Here is a 26,235-nt window from a genome sequence, read left to right on the forward strand (position 1 = left end):
GGACATGCATAGTCAAGTTGCCTGTCTTAACTCCAAGTTCTGCTGGCCTTGGAGTAGCCTTTTTGAGCTTCCTTGTTGATGGGTAGTATCCCGATCTCTGCCATTTGCCCCAGTCTGGAGTTGTACCAGAGCCTGTTTCACGGCCAGTGGCAATGCCCTCCTGATAATTAACAGGCCATCAAGGGCAAGGATGTCCTTCCGACTGCCATCACTGAAGTGAATCAGAGATTAGATTCCATCTTTGCCATTGACTTGCAGCATGACTGTGGTCAATGTACCTAGCCCCTTTGCACCTTAATCTCTCCATCTGTGAAGTGAGTGGACTATTTTAGATTACCCTCAGGATTTCCTCCAGTTTTAATGAGTTTTTGAACGTTGATAGCCACATTGCTACTTATAAACACATACATTTTTTATGTGAATGCAATTTCTTACTCACCAAATAAATACACTCATCATAGACGTGTTTTATAAAATGTTAAAATGTAAGAATAAGCAATAAGGGTGAAGACTAAAATATAACTCAGATATTTTTGTTCAGAACCTGAATAAGCTATATATTTTTATTTTTAAGCTCTCATAAATGATGGCTATGAGAATCTTGGTTGTTTTCTACATCGGGGCATACTCTATGCAGATCTCAAACTTTGGTTGCTGGCAATCTGTGACTTTGAAACTGTTATTTCTCTAGAAAGGTATGTTTTCCTTTTATCCTTATTGATTTCACTTTTGTATAAAGTTAAGAAAAAAATGAAAGAAAAAGCCCTTTCCCCTCATCATTAATAACCTTGTAAAACAATTGTAAAGCCATCTTAGAAACAGAATACTACCTCTGGAAATAAGACTACTTCTAAAATAAGACCTGTTCCCAACATCAGTTTGCCTCAGATACTTTTGCAAATTTTAGAGATTGAATGCATTTGAGAGGAGTCCAATCTGCAGATGACAACGTGAAGTTATTAACTACAGTGTGGGGATATCCAGGTTAGGGCTTTTTGAAGTTAACTTCATGAAAAACTGTCACCAACTTTTAAAATAATGAGAAAATATTCTGCTTGATGTTGCTGTGCACAACACATGACTCTATAGGAAGAAACTCTATTCGGAACCTCTGACTTCATTTTGCATAGTATAAAGCAAAAGAAAAAACCAATTCCATTAGAACGTAGGTTCAGGAAGAAACAAAGACTGAAAATTGCAGACATTAGTCAGAAACCTCAGCTCTAAAACACAGAATTAATTAATTTCCTTTCTTTTCAATGAAACATTCATTAAAATGAAAGGTGTCCAAAAAAGTAGCAAAGCATGACAATTACATGCCAACCAGCGGACTGTTTACCTAGCTTATATAAGGTAAACTTCAAGCTTGACTCAGGAAAGACGTGGAGAATGGCTCCGTAATGGCCTCAGTGGTTTTCTTTTGGGTATTTTTGAGCCAGTAAGGGAAGGAAAAGAGTTTCAGTTGCAAAAAAGCCAAAAAATGGGCACACGAACTTTGATGTCTTTTAGGCAAAGGGTCCAGGCTCCTAATGAAGCTGGGCTATAGCATATGCAGTTTTCCTCATTTTGAAATAGAGGCATCAGGCAAAGCAATTTCTAAGACCATTTCTATATTGAAAATTTTTTGATTCTAAGAGAAAAAATATAGCTATTCGACATAGAAAAGATGCTGGGTTATACCTATGTGGAGAGGATTTTTAACCCCAGGCTTTGAGAATATTACTGTTTCTCTGTTACTCAGGGTAAATGCAAGATAGCCTGAAGTGAAAACTTTTAAATTGAGAAAAACTAAGCTTGTAATTCAAAATAAGTCAAGATTAAGTCAAGGAAGGGTAAAGTATTGCCTGGGACTTCAGGAATTCTGTTCCTGGCGTCGACTCTGCAAATGTAGATTCTCTACTAAGGATTTTATAAAGGTGTTTATCCTTTTTAATAGAGAATAGTTCATCGATTTACTTTGCTTTAGTAAAACATTAAAAAAACCCCTGATATATATTGACGTATGTATTTCACTAGGTTCATTCAAAATTGAAAAACATTTGGAATAATTAAAATGTCTAACAAGATTTTGCTTTCTCATTTATTTTTAGAACTGTTATTTTGGCTTACATAAATATTGGCCTCATACATCTGCTGTACTTGGATAACTACTTCGAAGCTACTTGGCATTTTTCTGAGGCTATTAGACTTGATCCTTTATATATTCAAAGCTATATTTGTCGAGCAGAAACCTATCAGAAGGTATTTAAGTTTTGAAAACTTTGATTTTCTTAAAAAAAGTTCTAATTTTCTGGATATCTACCCGTTCAGTATAATTTTAGTTTATTAATGTATTTGTTTTCAGTTAATTATAGAGACTAATGCATTTTCAAGCAATAACTATTAAGTAGATATAGTTAACGATAATTACCTATGTATAAAGCCTCTACTTATGAGGCATGAATTTTTGTCTTTCAATTTTGAAAAATAATAACTTTTTTCCTTATTCCAAAAACAATATATATTTTTTTCATGTAATATATGTATCCAAATAAGTTAAAAGCCATCCATAATTTTATTCTCTAGAGACAACTACTGTTAACGTTTTACAGTCTATTGGTTTTGACTGTGTGTGTGTGTGTGTGTGTGTGTGTGTATAGTGAGCAGGTGGCTTTGTGGAATGGGATCCATGCATATAATAAGATCCTACTCATTCCACTTACCTTTAAATTTTGTTTAAATTTTATAAGTTATTGGGGCGCCTGGGTAGCGCAGTCGTTAAGTGTCTGCCTTAGGCTCAGGGCGTGATCCCAGCGATCTGGGATCGAGCCCCACATCAGGCTCCTCCGCCGGAAGCCTGCTTCTTCCTCTCCCACTCCCCCTGCTTGTGTTCCCTATCTGGCTGGCTGTCTCTCTGTCAAATAAATAAATAAAATCTTTAAAAAAATTTTTATAAGTTATTTAAATTAAAAAATGTAATTTATCTTTAGTGTTGTAAAGTCAAACAATGCAGTAAATAGTGTAAGTCCTCCCTGATTCCAACCAAATCTGACTTTCCAGAGATAAATACTACTAACTCTTCTTTCTCCCTTTCAAGATAGATATCCCTATTTACCGTTCCACCACTAATCATCCTGTCCAAGACACTGTCATTCCTCACCAGGATTATTGCAGGGAACTCTTGGTCTTCTTGCTTCTGTTCTTTACTACTTTTTGGTGGATTTTCAATACAGCAGCCATAATGATCCTGTTAAAACATGTCAGATTATTCCACTTTGCCCCAAACCCTTTGATAGCTTCCCTTGTGCTCAGGATAAAAGCCAAATCCTGCAAAAGCCAAAGGCCTACAAGAGCCACAGGAATGGGCTCCTTAATACCTTTCTACCCTTGTCCTCTATTTGTCCTCTAGTCCCACTGGTTTCAGTTAGGATAGTCTAGTTTGTGCTGTGGTTAAACACATACACATACACACACTAACACAAACACACACACACCCCAAAAAACTCCAAAACACTTAAAAAAATCACTGTAATAAAATAACAAAGGTTTATTTCTTGCTCACACTGCTTGTCCACTGAGAGTTGGTTAGAGGGTCTTCTCCATTGTCCACATCTCAGGACCCAGTGTGACTAGAGTCCCTCCCTGATGATGGAGGTAAAAGACCCAGGGCAGACTTAGTATTGTCCCCAGGGAAAGTTTGCTCTTGACTATTGTTGGGGAAGGGATGGACATACTTGTGGTGTGTGGTCCTTTTGCTTAACTCTATGTTGATGGAGCTGAGGGCTTCTGGGGAAGTTGGAACTCCCTCCGGGCACACTTACAAACCAAAGCACCAGCATGATATCAGGGTATAAGGACATTATTCAAAGTCTCATTATTCTGAGGAGGAAAAAGTCTCTACGCGATAATGGTTGAATAAACTGTGCTGTATTCACACCATAGACTATTATGTAGTAAATAAAAATAGTAATTAGAACAATACCAGTCAACTCAGAGGGGTTTCCATGAGATATTGTTGAATAAGAAAAGCAAGATTCAGAAAAGAGTGTTAAGCATGTACAATATGATCCCATGTAAATAAAACAATTGCAAATCAAACCCTGTGCTTGTATATAGAAGAACGCACATTCCTACTATGTGGGTTCAGCCTCCGGAACGAACCTAATCTAAGGCTGCCTGGAGAAGTCCCACCCCAGGACAGCTTATAAAGATCAGACAGTGAGCCTCCATCTTTTCCAAACAGGGGTTCCTCAATGTGTAGGTTTCGGAACAGGTGGAACAGTGCAGACATAATAAGACTAGATGGTCTATTAATTACATCAAGCAGAGCAGGGTCAGCTTGAGAAGCACTGAAGTTCCACAGAAATTCTCAAATTTATTTAAACACATTTTAAACTCTCTACTTTTGGATTCCTTCTTTTTTTTTTTTTTTAAAGATTTTATTTATTTATTCAACAGGGATAGAGACAGCCAGCGAGAGAGGGAACACAAGCAGGGGGAGTGGGAGAGGAAGAAGCGGGCTCATAGCGGAGGAGCCTGATGTGGGGCTCAATCCTGTAACACCGGAATCACGCCCTGAGCCGAAGGCAGACGCCCAACCGCTGTGCCACCCAGGCGCCCCTGGATTCCTTCTTTTGACTCCATCCACTATTTCCTCCAAACAGCTTGTACATTTCAACAGACACTGCCTGCTTCTATGCACAAATGAGTTCTGTGCATTCTCCTCTTTGTATCACTATGTCAGTATTGTAAGAGGAGTTGTTGATGTCCCAGGTTCATTTTGCTGGAGTCTCTAATAGTCTTCTTTCTGTGATATTCCCGATGATAGTAGGTTTTTGTTCCCACATTTGTACAAATCCAGATTATGCTCCTGTGACCTGTATTAAGGAAAATCAATGTTTACTTTTCATTACGTATTGATTTTAAACATATAATTTCCATTCTTTTATTTTATTTTATTCATTCATTTACTTATTAAGCGCAAACTTGTTTTCCCTCACTTATTTTTTTTTAAAGATTTTATTTATTTACTTAGCAAGAGAGAGAGCACACACATGCAAGCAGGGGAGGAGCAAAGGGAGAGAAAGAATCTCAAGCAGACTCCATGTACTGAGCATGGAGTCTGATGCGGGGCTCGATTTCATGACCCTGAGATCGTAACCTGACCTGAAATCAAGAGTGGGTCACTCAACCAACTGAGTCACCCAGGTGCCCCATACCTCCCTTATTTTTAAGTGGAATTTACTTTTAGTTTTTATTTTACCATCTTTTGCATGCTAGTTTATTAACATAAGTAAAGCTTAGGGAAAGGTATTCTGGTTGAAGGAGAAAAACCAAAAAGCTAAATGAAAAGGGAAAACAAACTAATAAAGTATGATATAATCACATTTATGTAAAATTATATATATATAGATGTGTGTGTGTGTAATCATTCTTCAAAATTAAAGATAAATGGTTTTAAAAAACCAAAGACTTTGCATCGTAAACTTCTTTTTAACTTCTCTGTATCCTATTTGCTTTGATGATTCTTAAAAAAATATGTATTAGGAGATGTTCTTGAAAAATTTCTGTACTGAAGGGTGGGAGAGAAACATCAGAAGGGAAGCAATCAGTATTTATTATAAGCAAAGTTTCTGTTTATCACTCAACAGTTGCATAAACTGAAAAAGGCAGTAAGAGAGTTATCTCGTGCTATCCACCTTCAGCCAGATGGAATCCAATTATATATAATAAGGTATGAACATAGAAATGGAGTTCTCTTGGGATAACTTAGCACATGAGCTAGCTATTGGGATCTTTACTTCCCTCTTGATCCTTCTAGGGTCCTTTTTTTACATTTAGTCTCCCAGCAATGGCCGTCTTCCAACTAGCAAGTCAGATATAGCTATTGTATTTGTTAAATTTTAAGATAATTTACATTATAAAGTAACTAAATCTTTCCCTTTGCTCTATCCTTGCATCAAAACACAACTGTTTAAGCTATGCTATGGTCCAGTAATCCCACTACTGGGTATTTATCCAAAGAATACAAAAACACTAATTCGAAGATCTATATGCAGCTCTATGTTTATTGCAGCGTTATTTACAACAGCCAAATTATGGAAGCAGCCCAAATGTTTCTCGATAGGTGAATGGATAAAGAAGATGTGTATATATACAGTGGAATGTTACTCAGCCACAAAAAAGAATGAAACCTTGCCATTTGAAACAACATGGATGGATCTAGAGGTTTTAATGCTGCAAAATAAACTAGCCAGTCAGAGAAAAACAAATACCATATGATTTCACTCATATGTGGAATTTAAGAAAAAAAACAAAGGGGAAAAAAGAGACAAAACAAAAAAACAGACTCTTAACTATACAAAACAAACAGAGGGTTACCAGAGGGGAGATGGGTGGAGGGGATGGGTGAAATTTTTATGGCTGAGTAATATTCTTTTGCACATATATACCACATCTCCTTAAAAATTTAAGTGCTGTTGACACACGTTACATTAGTTCCATGTATGCAACGTAGTGATTCAGTAACTCTATACCTTGTTCTATTCTTCCCACAAGTGTAGCTACCAACCAAATAATACTATTACAGTACCATTGACTATATTTCATATGCTGTACCTTTCATCCCCATGATTTATGCATTTCATAACCGGAAGCCTGTACCTCCCATTCCTCTGCACCTGTTTTGTCTACCCCCACCCCCTCCCCTTTGGCAACTGTTCTCTGTGTTTATGGGTCTGTTTCTGCTTTTGTTGTTTGTTCATTTGGTTTTTGGATCCCACATATAAGTGAGATCATATGGTACTTGTCTTTTTCAGTCTGAGTTATTTCACTTAGCATAATACGTCTTCTTTACCTATTCATCTACTGATGGACACTTCGATTGCTTCCATATCTTAGGTATGGTAAATAATGCTGCAATGACAAAGTGGTGCATATATTGTTTTAAATTAATGTTTCATTTTCTTTGGATAAATACTCAAAAGTAGAATTTCTGGATCATATAGTATTTCTATTTTTAATTTTCTGAGGAACTTCCATACTGTTTTCCATAGTGGCTGCATCCATTTGCATTCCTATCGACTGCACAAGGGTTTCCTTTTCTCCACATCCTCAATACTTATTATTTCTTGTCTTTTTGATAATAGCCATTCTGACAGGTATAAGGTAATATCTCATTGTGGTTTTGATCTGCGTTTTCCTGATGATTAATGATGTTGAGCGTCCTTTGGCAATCCATATGTCTTCTTTGGAAAAATGTCTGTTCAGGTCCTTTGCCCATTTTTAATCAGATTATTTGTTTTTTTTCTGGTATTGAGTTGTATGAGTTCTTATATATTTTGGATATAAGCCCCTTATCAGATATAACATTTGCAAATATCTTCTCCCCTTCACTAGGTTGACTTTTCACTTTGTTAATGGTTTCCTTTGCTGTGCAAAAGCTTTTTATTTTTTAGTTCAGTATAGTTCCATTTGTTTATTTTTGCTATTGTTTCCTTGGCCTGAGGAGACAGGTCCAAAAAAATATTGCTAAGACCAATAACAGTTTTTGGTCTATGTTTTCTTTTAGGAGTTCTATAGTTTCAGGTTTTATATTGGATAAAGTCTTTGATCCATTTTGAGTTTATTTTTGTGTATGGTATAAGAAAGTGGTGCAGTTTCATTCTTTTGCATATAGATGTCCAGTTTTCCTAGCACCACTTATTAAAGAGACTGTCTTTTCTCTATTGTATAATCTTGCCTCCTTTTTCATAGATTGACTGACCATACAAGTGTGTGTTTATTTCTGGGCTCCCTAATCTCTCTTCTGTTGTCTGTTTTTGTGCCAGTACCATACTGCTTTCATTATATAGCTTTTTAGTATGATTTGAAATCAGGGAGTATGATACTTCTAGCTTTGTTCTTTCTCAAGATTCTTTGGCTACTTGGGGTCTTTTGTGGTTTTATAAAAATTTTAGGATTATTTGTTCTAGTTTTATGAAAAAAGCCATTGGTATTTTGATATGGATTGCAATTGAATGTCTAGATTTCTTTGGGTAGTATGGGCATTTTAATATTAATCTTCCATCTATAAGTGCTGAATATCTTTCCATTTATTTGTGTCATCTTCAGTTTCTTTCATCAGTGCCTTATAATTTTCAGAGTCCAGATCTTTCACCTCCTTGGTTAAATTTATTCCTAGGAATTTGATTCTTTTTGAAGCAATTGTAAATAGGACTTTTAAAAAAATTTCTCTTTCTGATTGTTCATTATTTAGTGTATAGAAGCAACAGATTTTTGTATATTCATTTTGTATCCTGTAACTTTACTGAATTCATTTATTAGTTCTAATAGCTTTTTTTTTTTTTGGAGTATTTAGGGTTTTCTATGTATAATATCATGTCATCTGCAAATAGTGAGAGATTTACCTCTTCCTTTCTAATTTGGATGCCTTTTATTTCTTTTTCTTGTCTGATGGCTGTGGCTAGGACTTCGATGTTAAATAAAAGTGGCAAGAATGGGCATTCTTGTCTTATTTCTGATCTTAGTGGAAAACTTTTAGTTTTTCACCACTGAATATGAAGTTAGCTGTGGGTTTAGAGTATAACATTTAAAATACAGATCATTGGAAAAAGATTTGAGTATTTTTCTTTCAGCTTCACTTTTCCTTAATTGTTTTCACCACATCTGCATGCTAATTGGTCTATTTAGAGTACATAAAATGTTCATAATTTTTGCATTGTTTTTATCATACATATGTAAGTATGAATAAAAGCATTGTAACTGTAAAAACTTTAGTGACTTGTTATAAGGAATTTTATTTAGAAAAATTATTTTTAACTGCTTAAAATTAAAAAGGTATTATTTCTTCCAGAGGACAGTATCTTCTTATGATGAAATGTTATGATCTTGCAAAGTTTACTATTTATCAAGTAGCAGAAATGAACAAAGGTAAATATAATTAATACAAAATTATAATTGTCTTAATTTTAACATAAATACCTCCTAAAAATGTTTATACTGTTTGCAGTAACTATGTATGGATAACATGAAAGGTTTACTTTATCAGAGACAGACTTTGAAACTTTACATCTTCAGTTTCACATGTACATAGTCAACTATTAAATGCTTCATAATTAAGTGAGTTTTGTGAGAGATTATTATAGGAGATGCCAGGGTTATACTTTTTATACTTTTATTTTTTTGTTTTTGTTATTTATAATTGGAATGTCTTATTGTTTGTTGGTGGTAAACAGATTTTAGTATTGTATTGTTTTATTAATCTATATTTCAAAGGTAAATTATTGAATTGCTTGAATTCTTTAAAATAATTATATTCTAAATCCTAAATATTTGGCAAAGATATTAATAAACTTTCTTTTCCTTTTAGGTCTCATTGAGTTGAGTCCTATTCAGCAAGCACTCATTTATTCATTTTGTGAAAACCATGACAAGGCCATTCAGGTCTTGGCTGGGATCACTGTGAACAGGCCTGAGCTCATCATGTATACCCTATTAGCAAAAGCCCAAATGAAGGCCAAGAGAAACAAGGTGAAAAGTTTTGCGTAACATTTACTAAACCTATTAAGAGAGTTTTTCTATTGTGCTTAGAATGATGGCTTATGTGCTTTTTTTTTTATAAAGCTAAATTATAACATTTACTTATTGATTGTTGTGTTAACATTTGGGTTATTTCTTTTCCTCTTAAGGGTAGGACTGCTATAAATATTCTTTTTCATGTATTCTGTTAACATGTGAGATAGTTTTCTAGGATATATCCCTAGGAGTGGAATTGCTGGTATGTAGAGAATGTGAATATCTAACTTTCAAGAAAGTGACACATTATTACATAGGGTTGTACCAATTTATTCTCCTACCTGTCACGTATGTGTGTGCCTGTTGATCTCTATCCTCCACTGTAAATGGTTATCAGACTTTATTTTCGTCAATTTGGTAGATAAAAACTGATGTCTCATTGTGGTCTTAATTCACATTTCTCTGTTTGAGCACAGATTGAATATCTTCTTATGTTTGTTAACCACTCATATTTCCTGTCCCATCAATATCCTAAACAAATTTTTTGTTTGTTTATCTTGTTCTTAGTGATTTTAGGCATTAAAAAATAAATTCTGTATATTAATTGTTTGTTGGTTGTTAGGTTTGCCATGTATCTTCTTGCAATTTGTGTCTGGTTTTACAGAGGTTCTTAATTTTAATGTAGTAGAATAAATATATTTTTTGTTTTATTGTCTTGGCTTTAAAAAAATTCTTGTTTAAGAAGTTTTTCCCTATCCCAAGGTCATATGGATATTATTCCATATTTTCTTCTAAAAAAGTTTTGCTTTTTCCATTTAAGACTTTACTCTAACTTAAATTGATTTCTTTGAGTGTGAGATAAGTGATAAAATATCAATTTCCCCATATGGATATTCAAGTGTTCTAGTATCATTTATTGAAATGTCCTCTCAACCCAAAGATCTGAAGCGGTGCATCTATCGTATTATAAATATTCATGTACATGCAGATCTGACTTTGGGCTTTCTATTCTGTTCTTTTAGTCAGTTTTTCTATTCCCAGCCCCATAGTGCAAGGTTTTTATTTTTATTTTTTTAAGATTTATTTCTTTATTTTTAGAGAGGGAGAAAGAATGAGAGAGAGAGAGAGAGAGAGAGAGTGGGGGGAGGAGGGGCTGAGGGAGAGAGAGAAAATCTCAAGCAGACTCCCTCCTGAGCATGGAGCCTAATGCAGGCTCATGACCCTAAGATCATGACCTGAGCTGAAATCAAGAGTAGGATGCTCACCCGCCTGAGCCACCCAGGTGCCACTACAATGTCTTAATTACTATGATAGTTAATTATTATAGTTTTTTGTAATTCTTGATATCTGGTAGAGCTAGTCCCTACACCATATTCTTCTCTAGGAAATTCCTGGTTATTCTTGGGCTTTTACTCTTCTATATACATTTTAAATTCAGCTTGTCAAGCTCTGTTAAAAACTCTGTCAGAATTTTGACTGAATTATATTTAACCTCTAGGTTATTTTAGGGAGAATTGACACCTTTATGATATTGAATTTCTTTTTGGAATACTCTCAGATTTACTTTAACTTCTCTCCCCCTACCCATCGCTCTGTAGAAACCTGGAGTTACGTTTGATTGCCCTCTTCTATCCAATCAATAGTGATGTTCTCTTGGGTCTTTCTAAATATCTCCTAATACTACAACCTTTCTCTGTTTCTATGGTCATTATTGTAGTCCAAAGCATATTTTTATTTTGCTAGAACAATAGCAACAGCGTTGTACTTTTCCAAGCTTTTATCCACACAACAGCTGCAGTACTCTACTTAGAATGTAAATATGCTTTACCTGTAAGCCTCTCCAGAGATTCCCGAGGAGTCTTTTTTAGAGTAATGAAGAAGCGACAGGTAGGACATCAGCTGCTAGAGGAAGCAGGAGGAAGTGGAGATGTGTTCACTTTAATTTAAATGGGATGGAAGACTTTATGGACTCAAAGAGATAGTGAAGGGACAGTAATCCAGAAGAGGAAGACAATAACTTGTGTTCAGGCAGGGCTGAAGGAGTTGAGGTCAAGGACACAGCTTGAGGAATTAGCTCTGAAAAGGAGAAGAAAGGAAGCCATTCAAAGACAGGAGAGAAAAAAGGTGGAAAAGAAGGAAGATACAGATACACTGAAAAATAAAAAGGAGGGAAATGGAGAAAGAAGGTGATGTCTTCTTTCTACTGCAAGGTCATGTGCTTGAGAGTGAGGATGGAAAGATGGACGTTGAGGTGGGCTGTAAATATATGAAATAAACCTAAGTGGGGGGCACTAGGACACTTAGCATATCCAAGCTAAATCTCATGGTGTCTTTAGTAATTTAATATAATTAAGAAAATGGGCTAAAGAGTCACAAATATTTGTATTTCCATATAGATAAATATATAAATAAATATATCTATTAGTTTATTATGAAAAGTCATTTCTATCTGGAAAAATGAATTTTTTTCATTAATGAGTTTCAACTATTTTGACTAAATAGTTTAAATAGGTGATTTTTGATGTTAGTTTATTTCCTGGTGCCAGTGAAAACCCATTAAGAGCATAGTAGGACAAAATAAACGTTGATTAAAACCACATCAGGTATTATCATTAGAAATCCCTTACTATCTAATAGCCGTCCAATATTTCTTCCAGGAAAATTACTAAAAAATTGGTCATAAACTAGTCTATAAATTTAAGTTGGTTATAGACTACAAGAAAATAACCTTTAGAATTTAGAAATTATAATTTCAAAAGTACACATGTATAAGCCTGCTTAAGCGGATTGTAGGAGAGACACCTTGGTGGGATTCCCTGCCATCAGATTCCCCGCCTGGGTCCTCGTCTGGTGCTGCACTGACAAGGCCTGTGTCTTTACCAGGCCTGTGTGCCTAGGGTGAAATGAGAGTCAGGCTGTGTACTCAGGATTCCCTTTACCGTTTAAGCTGTCATGTTTGTCATGTTGAATAAATACTAGAGAGAAACATTCTCGTCTTTTTTTTTTTTTTAATCATTCTAGGAAGCTGTGAGAATGTTTAAAAAGGCATTGGATATCTTTTCTCATTCTGATAAAGGACCAAATGCCATAGAAGCTTCAGCAGACTGTCTGTATAACTTGGGTCTTTGTTACATGGAGGAAGGCAACGTACAAATGGTATTTTGTATATTTAGAGCATAGATTATTTGTGATTTTAGAAAATGATTGCTTGCATTCAATTGTTTCTGACCTATACAGTCAGTGACTAGACCAAATTTCTTATAAAGGTTGGTTTATTACAATCAGTGTACACTCTGCAATGCCTACTATATTGTTTTATTTATTCAACACATTTTATTTAATGCTTGTTTGTCAACAATTTTCCAAAGACTAATGTCTGTTTCCTACCAAAACAATGAATCTAGCTGTAAGAAATTATTATAGCAGAATATTTTCATCACATTAGCATGAATTTACTTCTTAAATTATAAGTACTTTATTTTTTATTTTTATTTTTTTTCAAGATTTTATTTATTTATTTAGAGAGAGTGAGTGAGTAGGGGCAGAGGGACAGGGAGAGAGAAAATCTCAAGCAGACTCCATTTTAAAATTGTCAATGATGTGATAAATAAAATAATTGCTATTTTATAATGGCTAATACTGGATATTTCATAATTTAATCTCTCTACACACAGACATAGAGACATAGATACACACAGGCACACACAGACACACACACAGACACACACAGATACACACACACACACACACACACACACCATTCCAGTCTTTGTATTCATACAGTCTTGCATCTCCATAAACTTGGAAAAGAGTTGCACTTGATTAGTTGTTCCATTAGGAAATCCCAACAAATGTAAGATTAATTATAAATCTTTTCTGTGTTTTTAGCCCTTTTAGAGAGCCAGAGCAAACCAACCTTTGCTTTACAATGTTGGGGAAAATTTTAGAGTTTCGTTGTTAGGAAATGCCATAACTATGTATCTGCTATGGTTCTTGGGCCCTCATGAAAAATAAATGTACAGGTTGTACTTTCTTTGAATAAACACAATATGAAGAATAACAATTAAAATTATACCTCCAGAAGTACTGTTATCAACAACATGGATTATGTTGACATTAGTCTGGGAGTAAAGGGACCTATAAATTATAGTAATAAACCTAACTTGTTTATATTACTTTTATTTTCTTCACAAAGTTCAGTGGGAAAAATGTATTTAAAATGACCAAAAATAAGTGAAAACTTTTCAACAATTGTTACACACTATAATTTATTAACATTTTAAATGAATATATTCTATTCATCGACATATTCTACTCACTAATGCATTCTACTCACTATATTCTACTCACTACTGAACAAAATACTCTTCTAGGCTTTTGATTGTTTTACAAAAGCTGTGAAAGCAAATCCTGAATTTGCAGAAGGCTTTTATCAACGTGGGCTTTGTAAAGTAAAACTCCACAAGGATAGCTCGGTCCTGGATTTTAATCGTGCAATCACCCTCAATCCAAAACATTACCAGGTATTTAAACAAACAATTTCAGTGATTTGGAGAGTGTGTCAAATTTGTTAAAACTATTAAATCTTTATATGTCATTGTTATTAGTCAGCAAGTATCGGTTACTTACACCTACTTTTCAGCTATGTTTTGATAATTCGTCTATCTGTGTTTCCCCTTGAACTAAAAATTTTGTTTCCAACAGTGATACTTTATGTAGAAGTGCTTCATGAATTGTGATGTTTATAAATATTGTTAATATTTTATCGTACCTATGAAAATTATAATTTTATATACCATGTTATTAATTTTATTTACTTCATATTTTGCTATCACATTTATTCCTGCCTTTTAAGAGACTGTAGAGACAACACAAAATTCAATAGGTGAAGCTTGATTGTATCCTGAGTTTAAAAGCCTATGAAATTTGAATATACTAAATATTAGATGATTTTAGAGAATACTATTAATTTTCTTACATATATAATGGTAGTGTGCTTATGGAGGAGAATGTTTGCATAATGGAAAACCTGGGGGTGAAATATGACGATGTCTACAACTTATTTTCAAATAGTTCAGAAAAAATAGATACAACAAATACTGCAAAATAATAATTATTGAATCCAAATGGTAGTCATATGGGTGTTCATTGTACTATTTTTTTCAATTATTCTGTATGTTCAAAATATTTTCTTTTTTTAGAAAAAGATCGATTTATTTATTTGAGAGAGAGTGTATGCATGAGTAGGGGGAGGGGCAGAGGGAGAGAGAGAGAATCTCAAGCAGACTCCCCACTGAGCACGGAAGGTACTTGGGGCTTGGTCCTACTACCCTGCCTGAGATCATGACCTGAGCTGAAACCGAGAGTCGCATGCTCAACTGACTGAGCCACGCAGGCGCCTGTTTGAAATATTTTCTAATTAAAGAGAGTGGGGGAAGAAAGACTGTATATTATACCATCTTTGGATGGCATGGACTTGTTCAAACCACTATATATTTTGGGAGAATCGATGCTTTTACTAAAATATCCATTCCTGCTTTCCTCTGCTCTTTCTCTGAAAAGGCATACTTAAGCCGAGTAGCCTTCTACGGTTTGAAAGGGAGATACTCCAAAGCAATCCTGAATTGTAACGAGGCCATCAAAATTTACCCTCAGAGCGCACGCGCCTATATCTACAGAGGAGTTCTGAAACACTATAACAAGGTAGGGCCGTGTCCTGCCTTGTTAACTGAGATGGTAGAGGGGGCGGCGCTCAGATGCCCAGCCGGGACTCGCCTCCTTGTTTTCTCTGTGGGAGGAGAATCACCGTCGTATAAAGGGCAGACCTGCGTAGAACACTTGATACTTTTACATCCGAGGGATTTCAAGTCATAATTTTGCACAAACTAGTGATATTTATTTTTGATATTTGTATTTTAAATAGCACTTACTGTTTATCTTAATAAGAAAGTAGTGTATATTCATTGCAAAGGATTTGGAAAATACGTAGGGGAATAAAGGAGCAGATTAAAATCACCTATTATCCCCACCATCAAATGACAATTCCTGAGAGCATTTTGGTTTATTTACTTTTAGTCTCTTTTTCCCTGAAAATAAGATATGTATTTTCCAAAATTGGGATTATGCTACTTATAAATTTGCTGTGCCTTGCTTCTCACAATCTTTGAAGATACCATTTTTAACGACTGAATAATAGTCTACCATATTTTTTTTGTTGGACATTTGGGTTGTTTTAAATGTTTTACTATTTTACTATCTTAAATAATACAGTTACACACCCTGAGAACAAGGTCATTGCCTGAGTTTGTGATTGATTTCTAACCAGAAATTACTGGATCAAACGGTGTGAGCAGCACCACTGATATCTGATACTTCAGGGAATACTTTGTTTCTCCCTACTTTTCTTTTCTGACCTTTCTTTGTAACTATTTCATATGAAATATTTTGCAAATAATACCTTTAAGCAAAGGTAAGACCTTGTAGAACATGTTAATTCCATGAAAATTACTGTCTACAGAAATGAATGATTTAAGGTATCAGCGAAGCATGGAAGAGGAAGTGAAAGAGAACGTGGATAGAAAACATGACCATTAGGTTACATAACAGTATGAGTGACAGAAGCAAGTGAGGTTTGGTGAATGTTTGCTGGATGAATGTGGCTTATTTCTCTTTTACTAATAAGAAGCATATCTTCTTTTTGCTTTATAGCAATAGTGGCAATAAGATAATCATCTAAGTTAAATTATATGTTGAAGTTTACTTGCAGGTAGGAGAAACATTATTATAACAATTCCTACCAAGAGATCTTAATTCACTCTGTGAGAGATTAGCTTAGTTGTCTTAATTTCACAGATGATGCGCTGAATGGGTAAATAAATGTTCCAAAAATTCTGATAGAATTAAGAATTTATTTTGCAATTAAATTTCAGTCCATTATGATTAACCCTTCTTATCTAATTATTTTTTTTTCTTTGTAGACTTATAAGCTAGCAATTACAGATTTAACTACAGCTATCAATATGGACAAAAACAGTTACGTAGCATTTTATAACAGAGCATTATGTTACACCAAGATAAATGAACTTCGAATGGTAAGATGACCATTTTAGTAAACTACACGTTACAGCATTTGTAAACACATTTAAAGCATGTGTAAAGCATTTCCTTATTTCTGTTATAATTCTGAGAAAGGATTCCTGTGGAAATACACACACACACACACACACGCACACACACAAACTTGAGAAACCAAAGAACCATTTCAAAGAATATTTAATGTTTTGTTGGTATTCAGCAACTATTTTTATGTAATCTTTGGACTGTCACATGAAAATTGATTTTACAATGCTCTTAGAAGCACTTAAAGGGATTTATAAATTAAAATATATTACACAATTCTCATTCGAGAGAACGTTTCTATGATGTACTGCTTGGAGAATTTTTAAGCAGTGATCACCAGCAATATTGTTGCTTCAAAATCTCAACACCAGCTAGAACAGTTTGTCCGGGGATTTTTTTGTGCGGTACTCAGACCACAGGCACAGCACAGAGTTTTCCATGATGGTTTCCAGGTCCAGGACCAGTGACGAGTGTTTCCTGTGTATTTTAAAGCCCCAACTGATGGCTGCAGTCAACCTTTTTCTCTATTTGTCCTGATCCACCTTCTACCTGAGCAAACCCTCTTTTCTGTTTTCTAATCTTACCTTTCTCTTCCCTACCCTTGTAGGTTTGGTCCTTTTCCAATCAAGATCCCTCACTGGCCAGCTGGTCTTAATCTTCTCACTCTTTTCTCTGTCGTCTTCTCGTCTTCTCTTCTTCTTTCTGTTTCCATCGTCAGTGAAGCTTTGAGTGAGAGACTACATCATATTCCTGCTGTTCTGTGCGAACATACTCCTCCAACCTCCTTGAAATTTGGAAAGTGAAATCTGTTTAAAACATTTGGAGATTTAGAAAAGTATTTGCTGTGGAAGGGAAGAAGTTGAGAACCGTTGTTTCTACTTAAGAGACTGTAGAATTCCTGGTAGCCAGTCTGTCAGGTTTCCTCCAGAAATGTTGACTAATGAATAACTAATTTTTCACAAAGGAGTTGTTAAGATTCTAAGAGCTAATTAAAGGGTCATTTATCAAGTAACCTGCACAGCAGGTGTCTTTGACGGCTCCCTCCCCACCCCCAGTCCCGCCTTTTCTGGGTAACTCTGAAGCCACAAACAATGGACTGGGTGGGGGCAGGGAACTCCCATTTTTGTTATCTCTGATATATATATAGCAGAATCAGTACTCTATGAATAGGGAAAATGAAAAGCGACCTAGAGATCTAACTAGAATAATAACTTATTGGTTATTTTAGAGCCGCCAGGTACTGAGCACATTTCCTCCAACTGAGTCACTTTACAGAGGAGGAAATGGAAGCGGGGAGAAGTTAGAAACACATCCAAGCCACACAGAGTAGAAACCTGTATTGGTGTTCACAGGTTTGTTTGCTTCTGGTTAACAGTCTTTAGGTGGCTTTGTAAAACTATCTGACCTCCAGTATGTGGACCGGATGTCATTTAACAGTGTCACCTCCTCCCTTTTTGTCTCCCTCCACCTGTTTCTCAGCATTCCTGCCATCACTAGAGTGAGAAAACCCAAGTACGTTTCTGCAGAAAATGTCCTTAGGCATTCTTCCAAGATATGGTTTCATAAAAAATTAAGAAAAGGTGAATTCTGCTTCCTACCACCTCATTTTAATAGAAATAACAGTTATGACTTACTTAGGGCTTATTGGGTGACATGCACTGAGCTAAATGCTTTACCAATATACAATCAAAATATTTTTAATGGATGTTTGCAACAATATGATAAGTTATCAATATTCCAATTTTATAGATGAGGAAACTGAGGCTTAGGGTTAAGTAATTTCCCCAAGATTGGAGAGGTAGTAATAATAGCGGAGGCACGATCCAAATCCTGCTCATTGACCTTCCCGACGTCTCATTTTCCACCTTTTGTTTCCTCTCGTGTCACATACTCAGCTGCTTAGGGGATCTCTAAGGCGTCTGACAGGAACATGTACAAAGCACACACAGTTCTGGGAGTCTGTGACAGGAGAATTGCGAACATTCTGGGTTTGTTTTGTTTTATACATATTACGAATTATTTTTGCAGCCCTGGCAGAGGTTTGCTTAGAATTACGTCACTGCGCACATATGGGATCTTTAATTGGACAGTGCTGTTAGACACTTGAGTGTCAGGGAATGAAACACTAGAGGAGGACCAGTGAGCAAACAGTAAAATACTTGTTTGCGTTTTCGGTTAGCATGTGCTGCAGGCACACACGATTTGGCCCTTTTCTGATGAAGCTGTAGAGGCCGCTTTCCCGGGGGCAAACAGGCTTGCGGGATGGAATGTAGTACGGGCCCACAGCGACCCCCTGGCAGGTGACCCCCCTCAAAATATCCATAGACCCTAACTACCCAATGGGCTTCTTACAACCAGGCACAGTTACCAAAAACAAGGAAGATTCCATACTCGGCATACCTCTTCACCTTCCCCCTTTAAACAGCTGCCACCTACTGCCTCCTTGCAGACAGCTCTCCTCGGCTGTCCTGCCCGCCACCTGCCACTCCCTTACGGTGTATTCGATAAACTTCTCTCTCCTTTGTTCTGCTTCAGGTGGAATCTATCACTGCCCATGCCGCCAGTTTCCACCCCATCAGTGCCGTACATCTGGGGGCCCCCATCCAATCGAGAGACACCCCATTGAAACACCCCAGAAACCCATATGGCTCTTTTGGACAAAATGTTCAGTAGGAAAATGAGTTAAGAGATTCAGCTCCAACCCAAATTTAGAATATTCCCAGTACCTGGCATAGAGTAAGTGAATAAAAAAAAAAAAAAAAGATGAAAGTAATGGAGAAAGATCCTATGAGTTGATAATTCTTAGTTTAGTGCCTTTCAAAACACGAGTATGCTTATCAAATATTTTGAAGTAATTTTCCAATGAGTGCTTATTTGTTAGTGTATTAAAATCCATTTTCATTGTTCATGATTTATTCATTCAACAAAAATTTATCTACTGCCTATTATAGGCAGGCACTGAGCTAATTATTGGCTTTACAATGGTGAACAAAATAGATCAGCTCTGCCTCCACTTAGGTTTCAGTGGGAAAAACAATAAAACACTAAGAAGAAATTAAATTTTAAAAGGTAACAAGTGCTCTGCTCTAATGTCAACAGTCATTTGGTGAAACTCCTGAGCGGGGGAAGGGTATTGCATCCTTCCAAACCATACACAACAAAAATGCTCAGGATGATCCAAAGATAACCTGCGAAAGCCGAGCACAGTGTGGACCATTTATTAAAACATAGCAGTGTCTGTAATATTTAGTTAAATATCCTTTAAATCTGAATGATTATTTTTGGCCATAAAAGTAAGTCACATTAAAGAATCCATGTTAGGGCCTAGTTTGGGCATAAGCACATTTGTTCATATCCAATGTGGTAAGGCTCTAAAGAGTTAAATCTATGTTGAAAGTGATTATTTTATTTTTAGGCATTAATGGATTATGGAATTGTGCTGCTTCTTGATGCTGGAGAAACTGTGACGTTAAATACTTTCATTAATCGTGGGCTCATCTACGTAGAGCTGGGGCAGCATAGTTTCGCATTGGAGGTGAACCTTCCTGTTGACTTGTAAAAATGAACCCACTTGATTTTGCACATTCTGCTCTGAACACTAGCGAACAAATTTTTCTTGGTATCAAATGGCAGTGTTAATCAGCAATAACGATTTTAGCAAGAATTGTATTGAAGTACTTTGAATGAATAATAGAATCTTTGCCAAAAAATGTGTATTTTTACTCTGTTTTGATTACAGGTAAATAATTAATTTGTAAAAGTGTTTCTGATTTGATGAAATATCAATACACTCACCTTCTCTCAGGGAGTATCTTGGCTACACATATGATTTATGTATCGATTTATTTTGCTGCTCAGTGCTTATTCTTCCTCATTCAAAATTTTCCTCATTCCCCATTGAAAATATATCAAAATAAATCTGTTTGTTTTGCATAGGGCAGAAAATGGCTGCTCAAAATAGGCTACTGGGAATAGACTTTTAAGTTAGTGGAAACAGGCACTCAGAATTGCAATAAAAGAGCATCTGCAGTGTATCAAAAGAGAAACAGGTTGTTTAAAATGTATTTTAGTAATTAATTGTTATTAATTATAATTAAACAAAATTCACCATTCTCATTTTTATCTTAATTGTATTGTTTATTTTAAATTAATTTTGGAATTAAGATGAAGAGATATGAGGCAAAAATCAAATAGCAATTTGAAGTTTGCAGTTAAATAATGGTAGTTTTGTTTTTGTGTTTCTGAGGAATGACAACAGAATACTGTGCAATGAGTGTTCCCTAATATTTTCACCTTTAGAGATGGCTTGTATTATTTTTCTGTGCCCTGGAGTTATCTTTTGAGATTTTGCCCCCACAGAAATACTTATTATTAAGGAAGTGTCTGGGAAATCTTATTCTAGGCAATTTATACTATGATGAAATGTAATTTCAGGAGTTGAACTCCTCTAGGTCTTGGTTTTGAGTTATACCATTCCGAATTCCCTCAGGTAGGAGAAGCTAAAGAACTTCTTTGTTTGGAGTAGGCAAGTGAGCTATAGAACTCTGGGCTACAGTGTTGGGGTGGAACAAGTGAGGAAAACGGGGGTTGGGAGCAAAAGACCTCAGCTGTTGGAGAATTAAATACAGGGCCTGTGTTATCTAACAAGTGAATACCATTTAGTACTTAATAAAATCTTTCAGCTAGGAAGTACTGGGGCAAGATTTGAACTCAGATCTTTCTCGATTCCAAATCCCATGTTCTTTCTCACAAGGCAAGTAACCTGCATTGGCAGTAAAGTCATGGAGATCATTAAGACAGAGTTCCAGTCCTTGAGGAGCTCATGGTCTGGTGGGAATCATTATTAACCCTTCCCTTTCTTTACCCCACATCTAACTCATCAGCAAGTCCAGTCAACTTTACCATCAAAGCATATTTGGAATTCATCACTTCTCATTTTTGCCACTGCTGACCTCCTAATTCAGGCTCAACCATCTCTCCCCTGGAGTAGTGTAATAACTTCTTAACTGGCTTCTCTGCTTTTGCTCTTGTTCCTCTGCATGCTGTGCTTTACACAGCAGCCAGAGAAACCTCTTAAAAACATAGAGAAGATCGAGTTATTCCTTTGCTCAAAACTTTCCATTGGCTTCCCATAACATTTAATATAATATCTGAATTCTTTTTTTTTTTTTTTAAAGATTTTATTTATTTATTTGACAGAGATAGAGACAACCAGCGAGAGAGGGAACACAAGCAGGGGGAGTGGGAGAGGAAGAAGCAGGCTCATAGCGGAAGAGCCTGATGTGGGGCTCGATCCCAGATCGCCGGGATCACGCCCTGAGCCGAAGGCAGACGCTCAACCGCTGTGCCACCCAGGCGCCCCTAATATCTGAATTCTTGACTATGGCCAGCCAAGACCCCACATGTTCTGACTGTTGTCCGCTGATCTGACTCGTTGTCAGATATTCTTTTTTTCTTCACTCAGGTCAGTCCACTCTGGACTTTTGCTATTCCTTGGAAATGCCAGACTCCCTTCCTGCCTCAGAGTCCTCATACAAGCTATTCCCTAAGCATACAACACTCTTCCCACTGATCTGTGTATGGTTCATACCCTCCTTTCCTTTCAGATTTCTGCCCAAATGTGGCCTCCTTAGTCAAAAAGACCATAGATTGATTAAAATGGAATTTTTAAAAAAAATTAAAATAACTCAAAATATGTCTGGAAAGGAAAACAAAGGAACAGAAAATAGAGGAAACCAGCAGAAAACAAAAAATAAAATTTAGACCTAAATCTAACTGTATCAGTAGTTACATTAAATAGAAATGGTCAAAATATACCAATTAAAATAATGAAGATGTCAGATTGGAATTTTTTAAAAGCCCTGACTATAGGGGCACCTGACTGGCACAGTGAAGTGTCTGACTCGATTTCAGCTCAGGTCTTGATCTCAGGGTTGTGGAAATTGAGCCCTGAGTCAGGCTCCATGTTCTGCTTAAGACTCTCTCTCCCTCTCCCTCTGCCTCTCCCCACCTCTCTCTCTCTCTCTCAAATAAATAAATAAATAAATAAATAAATAAATAAATCTTTAAAAAAAGCCCTAGCTGTATTCTGGTTGTAGGAAACATACTTTAAATATAATGACATAGATAGGTCAAAGTAAAGGCTGGGAAAAAAGCATGCCCTGCAAACACTAATTAAAAGTTAACGATTTTTTCCTCAATGTAAAGTAAAAAAAATATTAATTTGAAACATTAAATTAAAAAAAAGATGCAGGTTGAGGAAGAACCAGTGAAAGAATCTAAGACTTAACAATAAGAGCGCTAGGTAAAAAACCAAGAGAAAGCAGTGTCTTAAAACCTGCCTAGGGAAAAATTTTTCGTGGGAGTGACTGATAAATAGTGTGGTTAAGTAGGACAAATACTGAAAACCTACTAGTTAATTGGAAGTTATATGTCCTACCTTCATAGGAACACGTTGACCAGGAAGTAGAATGCAGCATTTAGGCTGGCATTGTTTAGGAAGTTAATGGTTAAGCTGGCTGGATTGAGAACATTTGTTTATCTCTTTGTCCTCTTGAAAACCTACCAGGAAAACAATAAAGGAATAAAAAAGATGTAATGCCACAAAGTTAAAGATAGTGGAGAAGAGCTGTTCAGGGCACCCAAAACTATCACTCAAGATTTTAATACCTCAAACTTAAAAATAAATGGGTAGCCAAGGATCCTACACTTGAGGGAAGTGAAACAGAGACTAAAACAAACAAGTGCATTGCTGTAGGTATATGGGATGGTGGCAGAAGGGGAGGTGCATGGAGTGGTGTAAGACAGCTAAATATTATCCAGTTTCGGAAGTTAAACATGATACAATACTCATGTTATTTAGAAATGTGAAGGTAAATAGCAGGACAAAACCCAGCAAGCTGTCAAAACAATTGTCTTTAGGGAGTAGACTTGGGTAAGGAGAGGGGGAGCAAGAGGGGAAGTGGGGGGGTACATTTTCTAGTTTTATTAGACCCTCTGCATTGTATAATAAAGGTTACTTTGACAAGAATAAAAATCAATAAACAACAAATGCCTTTAGAGGCAGTTTACAAGTTACAAAACAAAATTGGCCTTATTAAACAAGAATAATGAGTTGAGGGGATATGGCGACATGGCCGCTGTGAGTGGTGACCATGCGTTCGAGGAGATTGGTAGTGACAAGAAGTAGAATGAGAAGGCCATACGTAGTTTTCCGGGAGGGAAGACTGAGAGGAGGCACATTAGGCAGGGCAGTGAGCCAAGGCTTAAAGATACAGAAAGCAGCAGGATTATGATGGAGCACGTTTTCAGAGGAGATAGGAAGGAATAAAGGCGAGAGTCCACGCTCTGACACAGAAAGTGAGACAGTGTGGGTGAAGGTCTTTACAAATAAACTCATCAGTGGAGGAGATGGGAGTTGGGATTTCGCTTTGTAGATGAGTGGCTTTGTGTGGTTTATAATTTATGATCTCCGTATTAGAGAAAAGATTCGTGCGGACAAGAAAAATCATAAAAATTCTGTTAGCTTTATTCTTTTTTTTTTTTTTTTAAGATTTTATTCATTTATTTGACAGAGAGAGACAGCCAGCGAGGGAGGGAACACAAGCAGGGGGAGTGGGAGAGGAAGAAGCAGGCTCCCAGCGGAGGAGCCTGATGTGGGGCTCGATCCCAGAACGCCGGGATCACACCCTGAGCCGAAGGCAGGCACTTAACGACTGAGCCACCCAGGCGCCCCCAGCTTTATTCTAAGTAATGCCAACAGTCATCATTTATGTCTATTGCTGATAATTAATGCCTGATTACCATGTAGCATAACAATGGTTATGTATATAAAGTCAAGTTGACATTTGTAAATTGTATCTGATTACAAAATGAAACTTGGTATTCTCAGGCTTTTAAGTTTGTGGTCATTCCCCACAACTCCTCAAATTAATAAGAATGTTTGTAACAAATCTCACACTTGTAAATTTGCCTCTCTTTTAGCAAAACAATCCCTTTAGGGGAGTTAATTGGCAGCATATCTGATTAGATTATATTTGAGTAGACAATAACTTTCTTATTTTCTGCTTAAGACTCGATCCCAAATATTCTCCCAAATATTTCCACTTAATATCAAAATATAAAATGGGGAGTCCACTTTCACAGATTGGTCTACGTAACTAATACCTTCCTCCCCCAGTAGGATCCCAGAGTGCTCATTTGACCCTACTGCTCCCTCTTCCACCCCAGTATTTGCAGAAAACTCATTCTATCCCCGCAAGACAGCCAGCTTCCTCCCTGTGGCAGAGTCTGGGAAGTTTGTGGAAGAAAGAGGGGAAAAGAGAAGGAAAGGGGAAGGGAGAAGGAGAAGGATAGCGAGACCATCTATTATGGTTAACTCCTCTCCAGTGCCTAAGAGAGGCCAGTGAGCATTAGGGCCAAAAGTTCGGGACCTTTTGCAGGCTTAGCTCGTGTAATTCTCTTGACAACCTCTTCCCCTGGGCCATGCAGGTCTATCCTAGCTGACTTCTCTAAGTCAAAATCTTGGGGTTAGAATTTACATTGCTCCCTCTCAGAGGCTTCTAGGATCCCTGGACAAAACAATACACGTCTTCCCAGCAGTGTGGATTCCACAGGTAGGAGCAGCCTTAGCATATCCACACAGAAGGCCCAGTTACACACTTTCCCTGGGCCTATGTGCCCGTTGTCCTATAGACCTGTATTGCCAAAGCTTCTCTTCAAGTGAATTTCCATTTCTATCTAGATGGGGAAGTCTCTGATGGTATGCACTGGGGAAAAAACAATAAAATGAGAGCAAATGAAATATCTCATTACAGAGAGCAGGGAAAAGCCACAAGAAAAGTGGAGACCAGTAACGTAAGATTCTGAGTGAGTTTTCAGTTATGGGCTTCCTCTGCTCCATCCACTCTCACTAGCTGTGATACCAAAAGGAAAAATTAAGTTTTAGGAAGATGTATATTTTAATGCTTGTGTTAAGTATATTCGTGGTAGAATCAAAGTTAGAAGGAAGTTTAAGAAAGCGCAAAAGGTAATACTGCAAAATTAACAAAAACCTATAAAACTGTTTCAGGATTTTAAACAAGCTGCACTGATAAGCAAGACTAATGTGAGCCTTTGTCAAGCCACTGCCATGTGCCATCACAGGTAAGGAGTGCAATTTATGTTGATGTGAGAGCAGGTAGAACCATCCTATTTATAATGACAGAAGAATAGAAGACACAGAAGGAAATGTTGTGGAACTAACAGTACAAACACGGGGAGAGACACAAAGATTCCCTGTAAAGAAGTGGGGGGCATACCTGAATGTGTCATTACAATAAATGATTAAGCCAACTCTTTAAGAAAATACCTGCATCATGGCATTGGGGTACCCATCTGATACAAGCCCATTTACTGGAAAGGACCTTGGTAATATACAAAATAAAATCATGCATAGCTTGAAATAGCTAAGAACAAAATTAAGTTAATTAATTTTGTTCATAAAATGGAGCTAACTTTTAAAAAACCTGTTTCCTGGAAGAGAGAGTGATTTCAAAACAATATATTTTCAAGAAAATTTTGCATTTAGAAAACATAGTTCTAAATATAGAACTAATTACAACAATACCGGTAAATATCCAC

The 26,235-nt window shown here is 36.4% G+C and overlaps 1 protein-coding gene across 1 annotated transcript in view; it reads left to right on the top strand.

Annotated features, from left to right (window-relative positions):
- TTC6 (tetratricopeptide repeat domain 6) overlaps positions 1–26,235 on the top strand; it is a 190,640-nt gene that overhangs the window by 137,856 nt on the left and 26,549 nt on the right. Inside the window, exons 17-27 of the mRNA XM_057306418.1 lie at positions 575–695; positions 2,091–2,241; positions 5,631–5,713; positions 8,834–8,910; positions 9,350–9,510; positions 12,517–12,651; positions 13,869–14,018; positions 15,058–15,198; positions 16,473–16,586; positions 20,030–20,149; positions 25,685–25,758. Of these exons, the coding sequence (XP_057162401.1) occupies positions 575–695; positions 2,091–2,241; positions 5,631–5,713; positions 8,834–8,910; positions 9,350–9,510; positions 12,517–12,651; positions 13,869–14,018; positions 15,058–15,198; positions 16,473–16,586; positions 20,030–20,149; positions 25,685–25,758 (1,327 nt within the window). The remainder of the gene's footprint in view (positions 1–574; positions 696–2,090; positions 2,242–5,630; positions 5,714–8,833; positions 8,911–9,349; positions 9,511–12,516; positions 12,652–13,868; positions 14,019–15,057; positions 15,199–16,472; positions 16,587–20,029; positions 20,150–25,684; positions 25,759–26,235) is intronic.

This window comes from Ursus arctos, unplaced genomic scaffold (genome assembly GCF_023065955.2).
Source record: "Ursus arctos isolate Adak ecotype North America unplaced genomic scaffold, UrsArc2.0 scaffold_37, whole genome shotgun sequence".
Lineage (NCBI taxonomy): Eukaryota > Metazoa > Chordata > Mammalia > Carnivora > Ursidae > Ursus > Ursus arctos.